At 39.6% G+C, this 16,974-nt stretch overlaps 1 protein-coding gene across 2 annotated transcripts; it reads right to left on the bottom strand.

The window, feature by feature from the left end:
* Positions 1 to 4,296: 4,296 nt before the first annotated feature.
* Positions 4,297 to 10,732, bottom strand: fgf7 (fibroblast growth factor 7). Of its 2 annotated transcripts, XM_058628735.1 has the most exons (5): positions 10,337 to 10,732; positions 9,565 to 9,876; positions 9,242 to 9,481; positions 5,792 to 5,898; positions 4,297 to 5,709 (listed from the first exon to the last, which is right to left on the bottom strand). In XM_058628735.1, exons 2-5 carry the CDS (start codon positions 9,821 to 9,823, stop codon positions 5,491 to 5,493), a joined length of 825 nt encoding a protein of 274 aa, XP_058484718.1. In that variant the 5' UTR covers positions 9,824 to 9,876; positions 10,337 to 10,732; the 3' UTR covers positions 4,297 to 5,490. The 2 variants fall into 2 exon arrangements, with proteins under 2 accessions (XP_058484718.1, XP_058484719.1); XM_058628736.1 differs by lacking the exon at positions 10,337 to 10,732 and having other exon boundaries at positions 9,242 to 9,657.
* Between the last annotated feature and the right edge of the window lie 6,242 nt (positions 10,733 to 16,974).

Here is a 16,974-nt window from a genome sequence, read left to right as displayed (position 1 = left end):
TCTCCGTGTGGATTAAATTCACTGTCAGGGAAAGCGCGATATTGCAGTGAGTTGCTGGAGGTCCTGGTCCTCTTTCACAATGATCTGGTGTTCTGGGGATTCCGTGCTAAGGCCAGCAAACAGAGAATTGCCCAGGTTACATAACCCCAGATTTTCACTGGGGTAATGGAGGTTTACAGCCCTGAAATGTATCATGTTAAGATGCGTGCCCCCCCTCCTCCCTTGGGGCCTCCCCTTTCTCCTGCTGTTCCCAGGACCACCTCTTCACATCGCACGAGACTCCCCAGCCTCTGTCCCTGTTCTCACTCACTGGCCTTTCCTTCTTCCTCATCCTTTCATTTCTCTGTTGGTCTCTCTCCATCCCTGCCTGTAGTGCTGTGCATCGCTAGCGTCAGACTTCTTTCTGCCTTCCTGCAGGCTTTGTTCTTGTCTGCACATGCATGGAGAGGCTGTAATCATGCTTCCACACACATGCAAACACTCGCTGGCCACTTTATTAGGTACACAGAACACCTATTAAAGTTCCAGTCAGTAGTGGCACGTGGTATGGTCCTCTGCTGCTGTAGACCATCTGCTTAAAGGGTCAATATGTGCATTTGGAGATGCTCTTCTGCAAACTTTGGTTGTAACCAGCGTTTATTTGAATTACTGTTGCCTTTATATCGTGTGAAACTAGTCCGGCCATTCTCCTCCTGACCTCTGTCATCAACAAGACATTTTCAGTTAGAAAACTGCTGCTCACTGGTTATTTTCCTCTTTTTCAGACCATTTTCCATAAACTGTGGCGATGATTGTGCATGAAAATCCCAGTAGATCAGCAGTTTCTGAAATACTCAGACCGGCACGTCTGGCTCCAGCAGCCAAGCCACGTTCCAAGTCACTTTAATCATCTTCTTCTCCAATTTAATGCTCGGTTTGAATTTCAATAGGTTTTTTTGACTGTGTCTACAAGCCTAAATGCAACATATGTAATTTGTGCTGCTAGGGGTCTCTCAATCAAAACAATAAAATAGGACCTAGTTTGATGATAGAGAGAACTTAGGCGTTTTTTTCCCTTCCTCATTCTGATGTTTCATAAACAGTTGTGGAAGTTAGTTGTTGTGAACAGTAGTGTATATTTGTCCATTTGAAATAGCTCATCCAATTGAATTGTTTTGTTTATGCATTTAAAGAATGTTTTGGCTAATGTAAGCACTACTCAACTTGTTTTTGTGTTTTTTAATGCAGAAATGTCACATTAAGTTTTCAAATGCACCAGTTGCAGTTGTACTTAAATAAAGTGGCCAGTAAGTGTTGAACTACTGTTTTAAACAACCATAATAAATAGTAAATCGCTGTAATATAGTAATTATCTATCCCATAAGTTCTTTAACTACATTTTAAGCAAAGAAAATGATGATGTGTAGACTGTAACCTCGGCAGGGTGCAGGGGTAAAAAAAAAGGGAAGGAGGAGAAGAGAAAGCAAAGGACAGAGAAGAGAAGAAAAAGGCAGTAATGCAACATTACAGATGCCAGCTGCCTTTAAATTGACAAGAACAACAAACCACAGTAAATCCCTCTAACCGCTGACATGCTATCAGCTAATACAGAATTTTGGATTCCATTATTACTGACTTTAAATTATGACTAATATGTAATTATTGATAATAAAAAACAAAATCTGCTCAGCCTGTCTGTTTTAACAATCTATTTGCATACAATAAGTGACAACATTACAAGGCAAAAATGTTTTATTGCATAGAAACGCTGTGTCATCGCTGGCAAGGGTTTGACTGCTTTCATATTTTTACTTTTTGATAACTCTAATGCACAACAGATTGAAGACAAGTGCACGGGAATCCCAAGATTTTTAAGAAGAACAAAGTATTAAAAAGAGTATAAATATGATTTGTGATTTCAGGAGCATTTTCTGAAACAAAATCTGTGGGTCTTGGATCCCAGTGCAAGTGTTATTTAGGAGTCTGGCGTGCATGTGTTAGGCTTTTTCCTTTGGACTTCTGCAGTTTCACGTCTATGACAGTTCTCTCTCATTCTCGTTGGCTTCAGCCTCTCCCAGTTCTGCTGGGAATACACAGCCTTCAGTCTGAAATGTGTTTACATTTTGAGCATGTTACAAATTATCTGCTAAGACTAACTTTGCGTGACTTGGCAGAAGCCTTCACCTTGCTCAGATGTTGTTTGGGTCAAATGTATTTCAGGGGTTTGCTCTCTCAATTTGACTGTCTTTATCTGACAGGGGTTCACTAAGCCAGATGTGAACTCGGGCGAAAGGTAAAGCTCGCGCACAAGTGCTGGTGAGTGTGCTCGAGCAGGTTTATGTATATGAACGTATAAAAGTATATGGTGTTGGCACCTTGCCAATATGTCTGCGATGTTCTGACAAAACTCCACTGAGGCCCAATAAAAGAAAAAATCAGCAGGAAATCAGTGAGACATTTGACCATTGCGGTGTATTTACTTTACTCTATTACTTTTATCATAAAGTAATAGATTTATTCTCCCACATCTCACCCTCACTTATCTGACTGAGACTGAACTTCATGTGCCGAGGATTGTCCAAGGACTCCAAAGTTTTCCCAAATGTTTTGTTACAATGTGTGTTCACTTTTCGTAAAGACAACGTCCACATATTTGATAATCTTGTCATTAAATCACTTAAGCTGCGAAATTGACTTCTTAATATCTCTAGCGGGCTGCTGCAATTTTATAGTTTGAAATGCTGCATTTGCTCAATGTGCATTTCTTTCTCTGTAGGCTTAGGTGACTTAAATCCATTTTAAATTCATCAAATTACATTTAAAGTTTAAGACAAATGCTTGTTTAATGGATTTCTAAGCATATCCTGGTTGTATGTAGTTAGATTTTCTGGCAGTCTAGACACCTAAAAAACACATGAGATCCGATTTTTTCAAAGCTGATTCAAACCACATATGGAGGTAGTTTCGATTTGCAAGTCTGATCGGATTTTTACAGATCCGTTTCAATCTGAACGACTCGGTCACTTGGTCATAGTTTAAAAATCAGTAGTACGTTTGTGCCACAGTTCCACTTAACCATTTGGGACAGAACCAGGCACAGATTTGTCATACATTTTGTTAATTTTGTTTGGACTAGAGCTGCAACTAATGATTATTTACATAATTAATCAATATTTTGAGTTCTTGTTGGGTTTATAAAATGGCAGAAATGATGAAAAAATATTGATTGGTGTTTACCAAACCTGGAAATGATGATGCTCTCAAATGTCTTGTTTTTCTCCACTTAATTGATTATCAAAATAGTTAAAATACGATTAATTTAGCCCTCATTTAGACTACTTGTTTTTCCAGGGCGTGGCCTGTAACTATAGAAATCATGTCATGTTCAGCAAATAGTGGACAATAAAACATTTTAAAATGGTTTCTCTCCATTTTAAAGAATTGGTGAGTGTATATTATTCATTCATTACGGCTAGTTTCTCAGCTTCCTCGTTTCATGCTCTACATGACAGAATAAAGGTCATTTGCAAAGTTTCTGAAGTTAAACGAACCAATGTGTTTGTACACTGAATAAAGTCATATCCAATAAGGGTTGCTGGTTCTGCCAAATCCACAGACTCAGCTCTGCCCAGACAATTTTAAGAGTCTGATATATAAAAAAAAATAGTTTGCTGACGTGTAGTGACTGATGACAAACTTGAACATTTACCAAGATAACAAACACCAGATATTTTCTTTTTAAAATGTGTCCAAAGTGCTTGTGATTATTGAGGCCAATGCTTCTTAAAACTGAAATGAATAACTTTTTTGTTATGACGATATAAAAACAAACAATCATTTTTCACTTTGCTATTCTCTTGGCCACCAAGAAAGAAACTCAATATAGACACAAGGAAACTTGGTTATTTTCCAAAACGTGCAGCGTTTAGCCAAAGACTATTGTTTGTCATTCAGGGATGATTTGCCTCAATGCTAGGCTGCCTCTGACAGTTGATTACTCTTTATGGGACCAAACAGGAAAGATTAGGAACACAAATCTTTTGTGCCTTCAACATGTAAAAAACTAACTTGATACTTTTAGACTCCCTAGTGGACAAGCCCCTGTGAATGTTACCTTGAAAAACAGAAAATTGCATATTTACGCTACAGTCAGTAGGTTGGCTCTAAAATAAATTTTAATAAAATCCTCTTTTCAATTCCCTGACAATACTGACATAAACACTTGGACTAAATATAGTGAGTCATTCACCAACCTTTCTACCCGTGTTTTTAACAAAGTGTTTCAGAAACAAATTACAGACTCAAGCTTTAAGGGGATGCTTTAACATATAGCTCATTTATTATATAGATATATAAATAAAACAAATAACTTACAACTGTATATTATAAGATGGTGTAATGGTGTGGCCAGAATTATGGTTATTACAGCAATATCATGCACAGAGAGTTGACTGATTTGAAGATTTAAATGAGCATTGGATAAAAATAAATGAATGTTTGTATTAAAACACTAAATTAATCTTATAAATATATATTTATATATATATGAACTTTTATTGTACAGGATTGTTAAATCTTATGGAAAGAGATTGTATAGCACACACATTCATTGTGTAGTTAACTTTGTATTTTAATCTGGATATCTGTTTTCATTAGCAGCAGTAGATTATTTTTAGTATTTTAAAAATCACACCTTGATAGTTGAGAGGGAGTGAGTGAGCAGCTATGATGCGTTTGACCAGCGTCTGGTTGTCAATGCAGGAAGGACAGACAAATCAACACAAACAAGGTCATCTACATACAGACGTTCCCACAAACTCTTAATTTCACTGAACATGCTGTTGTATTTGTAATTGTTGTGCCTCTGTTGTACCGTTAAGACAAGTCCAGCTTGTTTCAGCACATCTAAATCTCTCTTCCAGGACCTTTTATGTTGATCTACACTCCCGAAGACTTTGTGTTGATCGCGGAGGTCTCCTCATCTGACTGGGTGTCACTCATCTTTGGGATAAAAAGGTACAGCCCTGACTGTGAGTTATAACTTTTTTTATAAGTCACTTTGAGTTGACTGTGTAGACTTTATTTAAAAATGAGTGTCGTCTTCTGCGTTGAGTAGGATGGAAGTTGGTGGACGTCTGTGAATTTCCACTTTAAAAAACATGGTTCCAGTCAAATTGTGAATCTCGCTGCCTCAGAACAGGAGTTCATTTTCCACATGGAAGACTACATAATTTTTAGATGCAGTCTATGGTTGACTGTAGTGCTTTTACAGTTTATGTTCACGTCGAAGCCATTTCAAAGTCTTATCTGTGGATGTTTTGACATATTTGAATCTGCTGCTCTCTCTGATGAAAAAACAACAACATATTACAGAATAGAAAACACAACTAAACTACAAGTGGATGAGAGTGGAGCGTGACGTTGGTAATGAGTTTACATGTGGCCATTAGCATATAAAATATCGGATTGAAGTCATACACAATTTTGCGGCTCAGTCCTCGGGTTCTGTTCTCAGTCCACCACCCTCCGCTCGTCCTCCCTGCATTTCATAGGGATGAAGTGTGATGCTATGAGCTCCCTCCGCGTCTTCTTCCCTCGCATCGGCTTTCCCTTTTGAGACAGGGCAATGAACATTTCTTTTCCATTTTTAGTCCACTTTGCAGAGGAGTACGCATTGAAGTAGTTTTCTAGGAAAACCTCTTTGAAGTTGCAGTTTTCATTGTAGTTCTCCTGTAATAGAAAAACATTACTGTCATTTCTTGATCTTGGACATTCAATTTGATGCTTGATTATAAAAGATCGTTGATATTACCTTGCCTTGCAGCATTCCTGCCTTGTTCATACAAATGTACCGCTGACTCTTCACGCCTTTGATAGCGAGTATGCCCCCCTCTGACACCGTCCTGATCTCCAGGATACCTGCCAGACAGTCACACGGGAAAGCGAGACACATTACAGGACAGATAAGACACTATCGTCCTCCACACTTGACATTCATCATCATTAACAAATGGGGGCGGAAGTTCCTGTGGTTAATCAGCCTCTGCTCTCTCTGGCTTCATTCAGGCATTGTTAACTGCCCTGGGTGGCCATTACACAAACCACAACCTATATGACCATAGCACATATGGGAGACAGATTAGGCCTCTCCGTCTCCTGGGATTGAGAAAACTACCTCCTCGCCTGCGCTTTGCACGCTACATTTTAGGCCTGCCCTTCAAAATGTGGGGAGAGTTAAAACACTTAGCTATTTTGGGGCGTGATATATATTTTTTATTATGCAACATTAGAACTAATGACATAGCTGACTGTATTTCTCGGGAACTTTCCTGAAGGCATTATTTTAGCCACTGAAGTGATACTCAAAAATACTAAAAATAAATGACATCTTTAAAAATGGAAATGCCAGTCATGTATAATATTAAGAGATAACTGTCTATTCTTCAAGTGTGTGTTTAATCAGATACAAATGACGGATCATTAGTCCAGTCATCATTGTGATCGATCTGCTTAGCTTGATGAATAGTAAAATCTTGGCTCAACCGAAAAAAACGCTCACAATCTGACAGGATTCTCTTTGTTTAGTTGTTGTGATTGAACCGAGGCCCAAATAGATTTTTAAAGACTTGCATATTGTGAAAAGGCAGACCTAAAAGTGAAGTCACTTGCATTTTCAGACTGACATTGAGCATGCTGCATTTCACTATTTGCTAGATGACAAACAGATGGCAGTCTCCCAAGGTTGGAATGTTGTTTGTGCTGCTCTCGCACTTGATATTTGACTGAACTCTCTGCTAAACTTTCACTGCCCTTCGACCACGTACCTGTGTACGACGCTTTGGTGTTTTAGAAAGTTTAACGGATTCGTTAACGCCTCTCTCATACATTCAAAGTCAGTTTGACCATTCATTTGTCTGCTGGAATTTCAACTTCATCTATTGTGTATTTTCATGGTTGTTAAGAAGCATATAGCATCTCTCAGTGCACATGGGTGAACTATACCTATAATATGACAAGTAAATAATGGCTACATCTGTTTGGTCTGCTGTGGATAGATGGAACACACACACACACACACACACACACGCACACACACGCTGTTAACATTTTGGCTCTGATGTGGATACTCTCCAGCTTTCCTCAGCTTGAACAGATTTGTCGTCACTCGCTAGTCCAGCCTCAGGCTAAGTAAACTAACTTGAGGGTTATCCCTAATTTTGATTTTCCTGAACAGAGTTTGAATCCAGTGTTTACGTTTGATAATGAGGGCGTTTCAGACAGCCTTCCAGGAATGGCGCGCTATTGTGCAATTTGAGATTCACACTGGCTGCTTCACACCAGTTGCTTTGCATTTACGCAGAAGTGACGTATAATAATATGTAACGTCTGGCAAATTTGTTTTCTTTATTCGTATTGACTTTGTATTTCAACATGTTTTTTTTTTCAGTACTGAAACTCCTGAATTTCTTTAGCAGATTATTTATGTTGCAGTTTGGCTTTACAAACGCAATCCAGATACAATCAGTCTCTCACCTGACAACAGCACTGCTACACTGTAACCTGAGCAACAATAGAAACTAAACAATGGTACCATCCGTTAACACGGGTATTTGTAGTGGTTTAGGTTGATTGGAAGCAGTTTATTTGCATTTAATGATATTTTGTGATATATTGTTATCACATTTAAACTCAAATTACGCTATGCCATGGTGTTTTGGTTGGAGCCCAAAAAACCAACATGTTTATAATTACCATTCACTGTATGTCATAACAAATATTGTTGCTTTCTTTGTGTATCATAAACCCTCTTTGTTTTTCTCGTTCTTATTTTTATTATTATTACTATTTGAACATGGCTGAATGAGAAAACAGGAAAAACAGTTCTCTATATTGCCCAGTGTCAGCATTTGTTAGCTCTCTAACCATTGCAGTTACAAAAGATTTAAAAAATGAACAAAATCATCTTATGTCTTTGTCAGAACAAACTTTTGAATTACAATAAAGGTGAGGAAAAAACCCTCAAAAGCTCAATTAAAGCCCCCCCCTTTCTCTTTATGCACGCAACTTTTCAGGACTTCTTGTCTATTATGAATCAGTGATTTATTACATAACATATATATCAGCACCTCTTTGTTCTCTTCAAAGGCTGATTGGATTAATCGCTGTGTTGCTTTAGCGTGCGATCGTCAGCCACATATGGGTGTATTAATTTCTCTGTCTTTCATTGCCAGTTGTTGCACAAGCATCTTTTCCATGAGGCATCTCTCTCTCACTCGTGTCTCTCTCTCTCTGTCATGCCAACATTCCACAGCCACAGCTGTACTGTCAGACAGGAGGAAATGATAACTACTTATAACATCCTCACAATGACGGAGATTTCCAGTAGTAAAATCACTAACTTTGCAAAAACTATTGTCTCAAGCACTTAGAATGTACAGTGTTGACATATGATTAACAGGGCGAGCAAATCAAATGAGCCGTTCAGTAGCTGATTGTGTTTGATGTTCATTGAAATGGCAGAGTAATTCTTGACTAGACCTCGGCAGTACATTGCTGCCTCTCTGTGAGAAGTCAGTTGTTAACCAGGAGGTTTTTATTACTAGTGATGCCAGCTTTTTGGTCTAATATTGACGGCTTCTGTGCCTGTGTGAGTTCATGGAGGTCTGGTACCCATCAGCCTCGATGACCATTTGGTTTACTTTATAACGGTCTGTGTTTATATGCTGATATGATTTAAAAAGCCAAAACCTCCACCTGCTCTATTTTACCTTTGGCTGCTTTGGCTGCTCCAACAGTGACACATTAAGCCTGCGATTACGCTGTGGAGAACTATGTATGTACAATAACAACTTCCACGTGCTCCTGTCACCTTGACAGGCCAAGTGGCTTTTAGTGGGAAAGATTTCACATCACATTTAAAGCTGCAGTGTGTAACTTTTTGTTGTTGTTGATGTCATTATTCTTGTCACAATGTCACTATACAGCAGCAGAGCAGAGGCGTTCATCCGCTCAAACTGCTGAATGACGCTGTTCTCTGAGAGATTTGACAACAGTTTGAATAATAAGGACATTTGTTTATATTTAAGTTACGCACCGCATTTCGAAACTGATTTGCACAATGAAAACGTTCTAGGATTAAGCCTGTACTAAAGATGTCCCACAATTAGAGAGTAATTAGTATATTTTAATGTTTTCATTGCTAATACATTCAAAAGGAAATTGTTAGTGTTACTGTATATAAGACAAAGAGATTTGTCCTTACTGTTGCAGTCAGTGGGATCTTGTGTCCCATTGATATTGCCCCTGTCATCAATTGTCACGAACCACTGTGTGCGGCTGAACAGTTGTCGTATGCGCACATCGCCCCCCTCCATGTAGTCGTAGTTCCTGGTGTGACGCTCATGTCTGGAGCAGTTCATGATGGCAGCGAGTTGCTCTGGAGTGCAGTCACTGTAGACCACACACACACTGCCAAACAGGAACATCGCATGCAAGTACAGTCCTGAGAACAGATTTTGAAGGTTCCATGTCAGCCTCCATTTGCGCATTATAATACAATGCAGTGGGGATCAATGAACAACATACTGAAAATGTGAGCTAGAGATGTGCACACTATCCCTCGGCCCAGCGACCCCGAGATATGTGACCCTTGCGTCGTGACCCTGTTTATGCAGCAGTCTGCGTCCCGATGGGCCAATGAGACGGGGTTTCTGTGGAGGAGACTTTGTGAAGGTGTGCGAGGTTTGCTGAAGCTGAAGAATACTGATGACAGAGTTACAAGATGGGGTCTCTCTTTATTCCTCAGTGACGGTGCACGTCGAGTGCTCCATCCTCTTGAGACCATAATCCGAAAAGAGATGTCATAATCCAGTTGAGGAAATGTTCAAAATAATGTCGCTGTAAAAAATAAAAAAATAAAACCTGATTAATTAATGCGGTTAGGAAAATGAGATAATTTAAATATGTAAGTAAATATTAACATTTTGTAAATAAAATGTAAAATGAATTGAATTGCTGGATTTCTCTGTTCCTTTAAACAAATCCTATACATTTTGTCAAGCTTCTTGTTTTATGTGTTTAAATCAAAACATATTTCCTATAGCAAAAATAAACACACAATAAACATTTTAAAATAATTCGATATCGGTGATAACTTTTGGTTTGAGAATGAAATTTAAAGAAACCAGAAAACAAACATTTGTTAAACAGAAAAATATTTGAGTTAAACAATATTCTTTGTTATATTCTGATTGAATGGAGTAATATCGTGATAAATATTGTTATTGCCCAGCCCTTCTCCTTAACGTGAACAAACACACAAACCATTAAAAAAACATTTTTAGTTTCTATAACTTACATGAGCTCCAATGGATGACAGGAGATGTCAGATGATATTTTCCCTGTCAGTTAAGAGTTTTAATCTCAACTCTCCTTTCTTCTACAGCTGCAGCCTCAGTTGTATAGCAGGTCCAGTAATGCAGTGAAACTAAACAAGTGCTGGAAGCCTCTGTCAATTCCCACGTATGTCTCCCTGATTCTGGCAGTTTGACTCTGTTGACTCTGTGCATCTTCTACTGTCTGCTCAGATAAAAGCCTCCTGCTGACCTCACTTGAGAGCAATTAGGTCTCAACCAGTCAGCTGTCCCTGGCTGAGGTGCAATGGAGAAACACCCTCTCCCTGCCTCTCACTGTCTCTCACCTACTGGACATGAGAGGGAGCTATAAACTCTCAAAATACCAGGCACTCTCCTTGGTATTCACTCCTCAAATACTTCTACCAACATTTGCATACACACTCACTACAACAATCTGTGTCTTTTCCAGGAAACGTGTTGTTCTTAAATAGGCTGGAGCTTTGCGTGTAACCGATCTCGCCGTGACTCAGATTCATTTACAACTGATGGTTAAGATATTTGTTCTACTGACTAAGCTTTGAAGAATGTCTTCCCTATCATTTTAAATGTCACAATTAATTAGTGGTTTTACTTAGCCGCACTGCATCATCACCAAGGATTTATTGACTCATGTAAAAAAAAAAAAAAAGAAAAACTTCAAAGACACGCTTTAGTTCTTATTTTTATTGAGCGTAGTAGTGGGAAGTAAGTTATGGCTGACAGGTAAGCATCCAGGGGGAGAAAAACAGAGCACAGAACTGCTCAAAAGTAGTCATTTCAGTGTCAGGGGTCATGCACTTTTTCACTTTTCGTGTTGGTGTTCACAGTTTATTGCCTTACATACCTGGCCTTTCCTTGGTCTCACTACTTCAAAAGTTTATATGGGCCCTAATGATGTGCTGCCTCTGGAAGGTCAGAGCTGCGAGCCTGAGAGCGAGGGACTTCTAGCCGCAGCAGGTTTCCCCCCTCGTCTGTGAACTGGGGGTCATAAAGACCTGATCTATTAGGTGTCACTCCGGTCAGTTTGTCTGTCCCTTCAGTTACTCCAGAGACACTTCACACTCTGAAGGCAGCCCGCCAAACAATTAGATTCAGAATCTGTTTATTGCCAAGTAGGTGTTAAATACACAAGAAATTTGCTTTTATCTTTGAAGTCTTTACATTTTGATTCTCCAAACTATAGACTCTGTATAAAAATGGACATAGTCTCCTGTTTTAAAGCCTCTAGATTTGGGAATTGACAGGCGGCATGTCATTTTTTTTATTCCACAGATTCATAGACACCACCTGCAACCAGGCTCCTATTGGAAGATACTATGTGCCTCATGTTTTATTATCTATTTTCCTCTAAATCGAAACATCATTTACAAAATTGTTCAAATGTGCTATTGAATAAGACCTCAAACTACTGATTGAGACCATTAACTCCTCGGGTAAATTTTTACTGATTTTATAAATCAAGTGAAGATTTGGCTCATTATCCCATAGACCTCCATTCAAACGGTTTCTTTTGTAAGAAGATAAGTCGTCCCCTGGTGGCTACGTCCATTTTTTATGTATAGTCTGTGGTTTGGACCCTTAATGAACCTGGAAGAGTAAGACCAACCTAAAAATGTGGGAAATCACAGACACAATGATCTTTGTAACTGATTTTCAATGTTTTAATCGGGAGAAAACAGACTACATGATCCAGTCAAGACACATGGACCACACACTTGGTGTTTAATCAAACTATCTCAGGGAGGGGATTCCAAGGATTTGGGATATCATGGAAACCTGCGTGATTTAACATGATTTCAGAATATAAACAGACACGGAGGCGGACTGTCTGCGTCGTCAGTTAATAGCTGTTGTGTGTGCGATGTTTTGTCCTGAGAAATACAAAATAACTGTAATTGAAGTCATGGCTAAGAAGATGGAATCAACTTGGCTTGTTCAAGTTATGGTTCTGAACGGTATTACGCAACATCTGTTTTCCTGGTCAACTCGCTCTCATTGGTTATTGGTTATTTAATACTTACGATTTGAAATCAGGAAGACTACAGGATAATTTGGCCACATAATCTGATGAAATCAGCCTAAACCTGACTGAAATCTGGCCAATTATCCTCTAGTGTAGGGGAAGGCTTTAGGCGCAAAAACGTCCAAGGGAGCTCAGACAAGCTGTTGCTCCTTCATTTTTAAGTGAACCAGTGTATGTGGTCAATATATCTGCCAGTGAAGGCATCCAACTGCGTGCAGACCCTGAACATGTTTGAAGGATTACATATCATACTTGGCTTGGAAACCCCACGTATTCTCCTAAGAAGAGCCTGACGCGATGCAACAGAACAGAAAGATGTTTGAGATTATTGCCCCAGCAGGACTTGCAATGTAAAATGGAAGGATGAACGGCTCTGTCACTCCACCGTTTCATTTCCAGTGAGTATTTCCAGTGAGTGTCTGCAAGTATCACCTTACCAAACTCTTGGGGAAAGTTGACCATCAGGAGAAAGTTGGTCTGGGAGTGGAATTTTGGAGATTATGTATCATTAGATAATACTAATTCTTTTTTTTATTTATAACCAGTGAGTGACCCTTGTTCTCATGTTGGGAAATACGGAAATTGTGTCATGGCGAGCATCTTGAAATACGAAACAACTTTGCTGCTGTAATTGAAAACCAATGTGAAAGTTACATTGCATGCAGCTGGAACAGTTGAGCCACAGTGAGAATACAATGTTACAATACATTTCTGCAGTGTTAACATTGTAGAACGTTACATTGAACTTCCTTTATGTAACACTGTAAAGAAGAATCTACACTTTCTGAAATATTTCAATATGATTCCAGAGTGCATCATTATACAATGTTACATTGTATTTACGGATATTCTCCCTCAATGTAACATGTTGCATTGTATATTGGGAACGTCACAATATTGTTCCTCAATGCAGCGTTATAGAGGTTTGCGTTGCAGCTCTAGAATGCTAGATAACATTCTATAATGTCACATTACATTCTACTAACTAATGTATGTTCACAGAGAGTAACAAAGCACATTCAGAATGTACTGTAACATTCTACAAAGTTAAGTTACAGTTCCAGGATGTAACATCCTAGAATTTTACATTATATGACCACAAATGATTAGTTCATAGTCTAGATTTTATGCTACAATTCTGAAATAGCCTTGGTGAACCCAGCTGAGTCTGCCGGCACTTTGATTTCACTTGGCAGACACGTCTGGCAAGGATTCATCCATCCATCGTCTGCCACTTTATTCTCCACACGAGGGTTGCACGGCTGTTGGTGCCAAACCCAGCTGACATAGGACTAAAGGTCACCAGTCACAAGTCCATCGCACACCTTGGGGTAATTTAGAGTGTCCAATTAACCTCTGCTTGTTTGTGTGTGACAAGCCTGAGAAAACCCAGTTCCAAGATGTTTTGAATTGATGTTTTATTCAAGCAGCCGCAGTTCATGGAAAACAAGGGTATTACAATACAAGTGGTAGATATGTTAGATTTAAATTTCTATTAAATTTTGTGCTCTCACTTTCTTGTATGACGTCTGTGCTTACCCATGTGACTTGTGGTTCAACTTCCTGTTTAATATATTAGATCAGATTTGGTTTCAAACTATGCATAAATTATTAAAGGCGACATAGACCGGAAGCTCCAATTAACGCTGCGTTTGTGTGTGTATCTGCGTCATTACCTCTTTTATGAAACCCTAAAGATTCAGAACAAACAGTTCAGCCACTGCTGAGAAAATAGGGTTTTATTGTTTTCCTGGGCTCTGCGAAGCGGATCGGCACTTCCGTATGTTGATGTTGTCATCAGTATACCTCACCACTCCTCTCACCACCGTAGCGCCTCCTGGTGCGGGCACATCCGGTTGTGTACATTCAACCACAGAAGAAGAACTACTCTCATTGTAGCTGCTGAGATGCAGAGCATCCACCGTGCCAGAGGGGGAGCTGTGTATCTGAGAGTTGGCCTACCAATTACGTCACTTCCAGGTACCTGGCCAATCACAGGACAGTGGGAAAGCTCTCATTGGCTGGCCAATCACAACACAGTCCACGTTCTGGGGGTGTGGTTTTGGTCTGAAACAGCGCGGCTGACGAGAGCGTCAGTGAGGAGATATTTTGATCGGCTCGTTTGCAGCGACTAGGAGGTTTTTAACCATGAAAACAAGTTAATATATGTAAGTAGACCTCCATAACTAACATATATGTGCGATACAAGCATTCGATTTCACCTTTAATCTTTGTCACAGGAACTAATTTTTCAAGCATTCACTGTCAAAGACTTTACCTGCCATGTCCAAATAGTATCACATTTTAAATCACTCCTTAAATTCTTTCTTTCTTGCTTGCTTTCATAATCATAACAAATATTATTTTCAGTAGTAGAAGACATTAGTTCTTGTTTTGTAATGTTGTAATAACCTATTGAAGTCGTGCAGTGGCAGTGAAATTGTAGAGCAAACCTTTGCCAAAAATAAAGAAAATAAAATCAAATCACCACAAGGCGACGTCTGTGAACCTCTCACATTCTTGGAAACCGAGAGTAGGAAGCTGCTTGTGTCCTTAAATGACACATCATGTTCTTACTTAAATCCTGTGTGTGTGTACTTGTATTTGTTACCTCTTTACCTCCTTTTCTGGCATAGAGACTGACCTTGTCAGGACCGGTAGAGGCCAAAACCTGGTCCTAATGAGGCAGAACCTAAGTTAAGTTACGGGCTATGGTCAGGGTTAGGGTCAGGCATTAACTGGTTATGGTTACGGTTAGAGATAACGCTTCGTTTAGGGCCGTCTTAATGTATGGAATATCAGTGCAGTGTCCCCAGAAGAATAGATGCACAAACTTGTGTGTGTGTGTGTGTGTGTGTGTGTGTGTGCAGGTAGTTTGGTTTTATAGCCTGAATTGCTGCCTACTGGCGTTGGAGGATCAAAGGAGCAGCTCTGTCTGTCTGGAGTTTACAGTAGAGTAGGAAGTGCAGTGGCCGTGAGGCAGGCACATTAGACCTGCGTGAGTGAGCCTCTTTAAATGTCACTTACTGAATGCTTTCATTCCCATCAGTCCGTGTCACTATCTTGTTAATGTGTCTGTTTCTCTCCCTTTTTCCCTGGCTGTTGTTTTCTGTTTTGACAAGTGGAGGTCAATGTCTAAAGTCTTGCGACTCCTTTAATTGATTCCTATTGTTGAATGTCATGTTTAATGTTGTACAAGCCAGCAGAGAGTCAGTGAAGGGTTTAAATGATTGCAGCGTAACACGCAAACACGCAAGCTCACAAAGAACTCAAATCCCATTCCAGCTCTAAAATTCAGAATAACCTCCAGCTCCAGTCGCAGAGCCTCTGAGCTGCTGCTTTGTCCAACAACATCAACTCCGTGATACGATCACCAGATCTTCTCGTTGTTGCTCTTTGTAAACATTTGCCATGCCAATGTCTCATGTTTTCCTCTCTGCTACACTAGTTTACCGGTTTTCATGGCGATAACTAAAGGAAAAATCTTTATTTTTGTGAATGAAATATGATGCTGTAGGCGTTCTGGAAACTTCTTTTAATCAAACGTTGTGATGCCAATCACACATTACTGTCCCAAGGCTCACATGTTGTTCGACAAGTTGTTTCAAGTCTCTCCTGTTCAGGACGAGAATATTGCCGTGTGATTTATCACTTTGTTGCAGGTAATCTGAAGAACCTCTCAGAGTTTGCACATGATTTCAGAATTTATGATACTTTCCACTATTACTGCTGAGATATCTGCCTACGCACAGTGCAGAGAGCTCTCGATGCTCTAAAAGCATTCCTCAAGAGAGGAGAGCCTCCATGTCTGTGTTCTGTGTGTGTCCTCGTTTCTTGTGATATGAGTGCATTATGTCGGCAGAATGGATTATGTCTAAGGTCAGGCTATTCTTAGTGCTGTTTTAGACTGTTTGGGTTGAACCTTTGCTTTCTAGATTCCATGATAATTGGGGATCTCCTGGGATGGAGCCTCACAATTAGCTTCAACTCTATATATACATATTTAAAACTATATTACACACACACGTGTACACACACACATCAGTATATAGCTGAACTGCTTTTAAAGAGATGTCTGTCCGTCTCCTACCTTCTTTATATGATATGTAGCAAACCTTTGTTAGATACCACTTTTACATTCGATGAATGAATTGTTTCATACAGTTTAGATGTATCCAAAGTAGTAAAATCGAAAAGCTCTGTCTGTAACATCAGGCTTTCACACACATTGTCCCTGCTCTTCTCTTTGAAGTGTCTCTTCCTGGTTCCTGCCGACACATTGAGTGTCGGTGCAGTAAAGGGCAACACATGGTCACAGCTCAGGTTGTCACTGTTGCTGCCTCGACAGAAACTGAATATACCTACCCATATGTAGGTTTGTATAAGTGTGTAATCGCAATAAAATAGTTATTTTGGGGGGTTTATAGCCTTAAATCTGAGACACACAACCTACCAATGTTAGGCCGTCAGCCAATCGATGTCCACAGCTGTCTTTCGGCTGGTGTGTGTGTGTGTGTGTGTGTGTGTGTGTGTGTGTGGGGCACCATTTGCCGTGTTGACAGCTTCACAGCTGATTTT

The sequence above is a fragment of the Solea solea genome, chromosome 5, assembly GCF_958295425.1.
Source record: "Solea solea chromosome 5, fSolSol10.1, whole genome shotgun sequence".
NCBI classification, from domain to species: domain Eukaryota; kingdom Metazoa; phylum Chordata; class Actinopteri; order Pleuronectiformes; family Soleidae; genus Solea; species Solea solea.
Note: the sequence above shows the minus strand (reverse complement) of the source record. Positions and strands in the feature narration are given on the sequence as shown.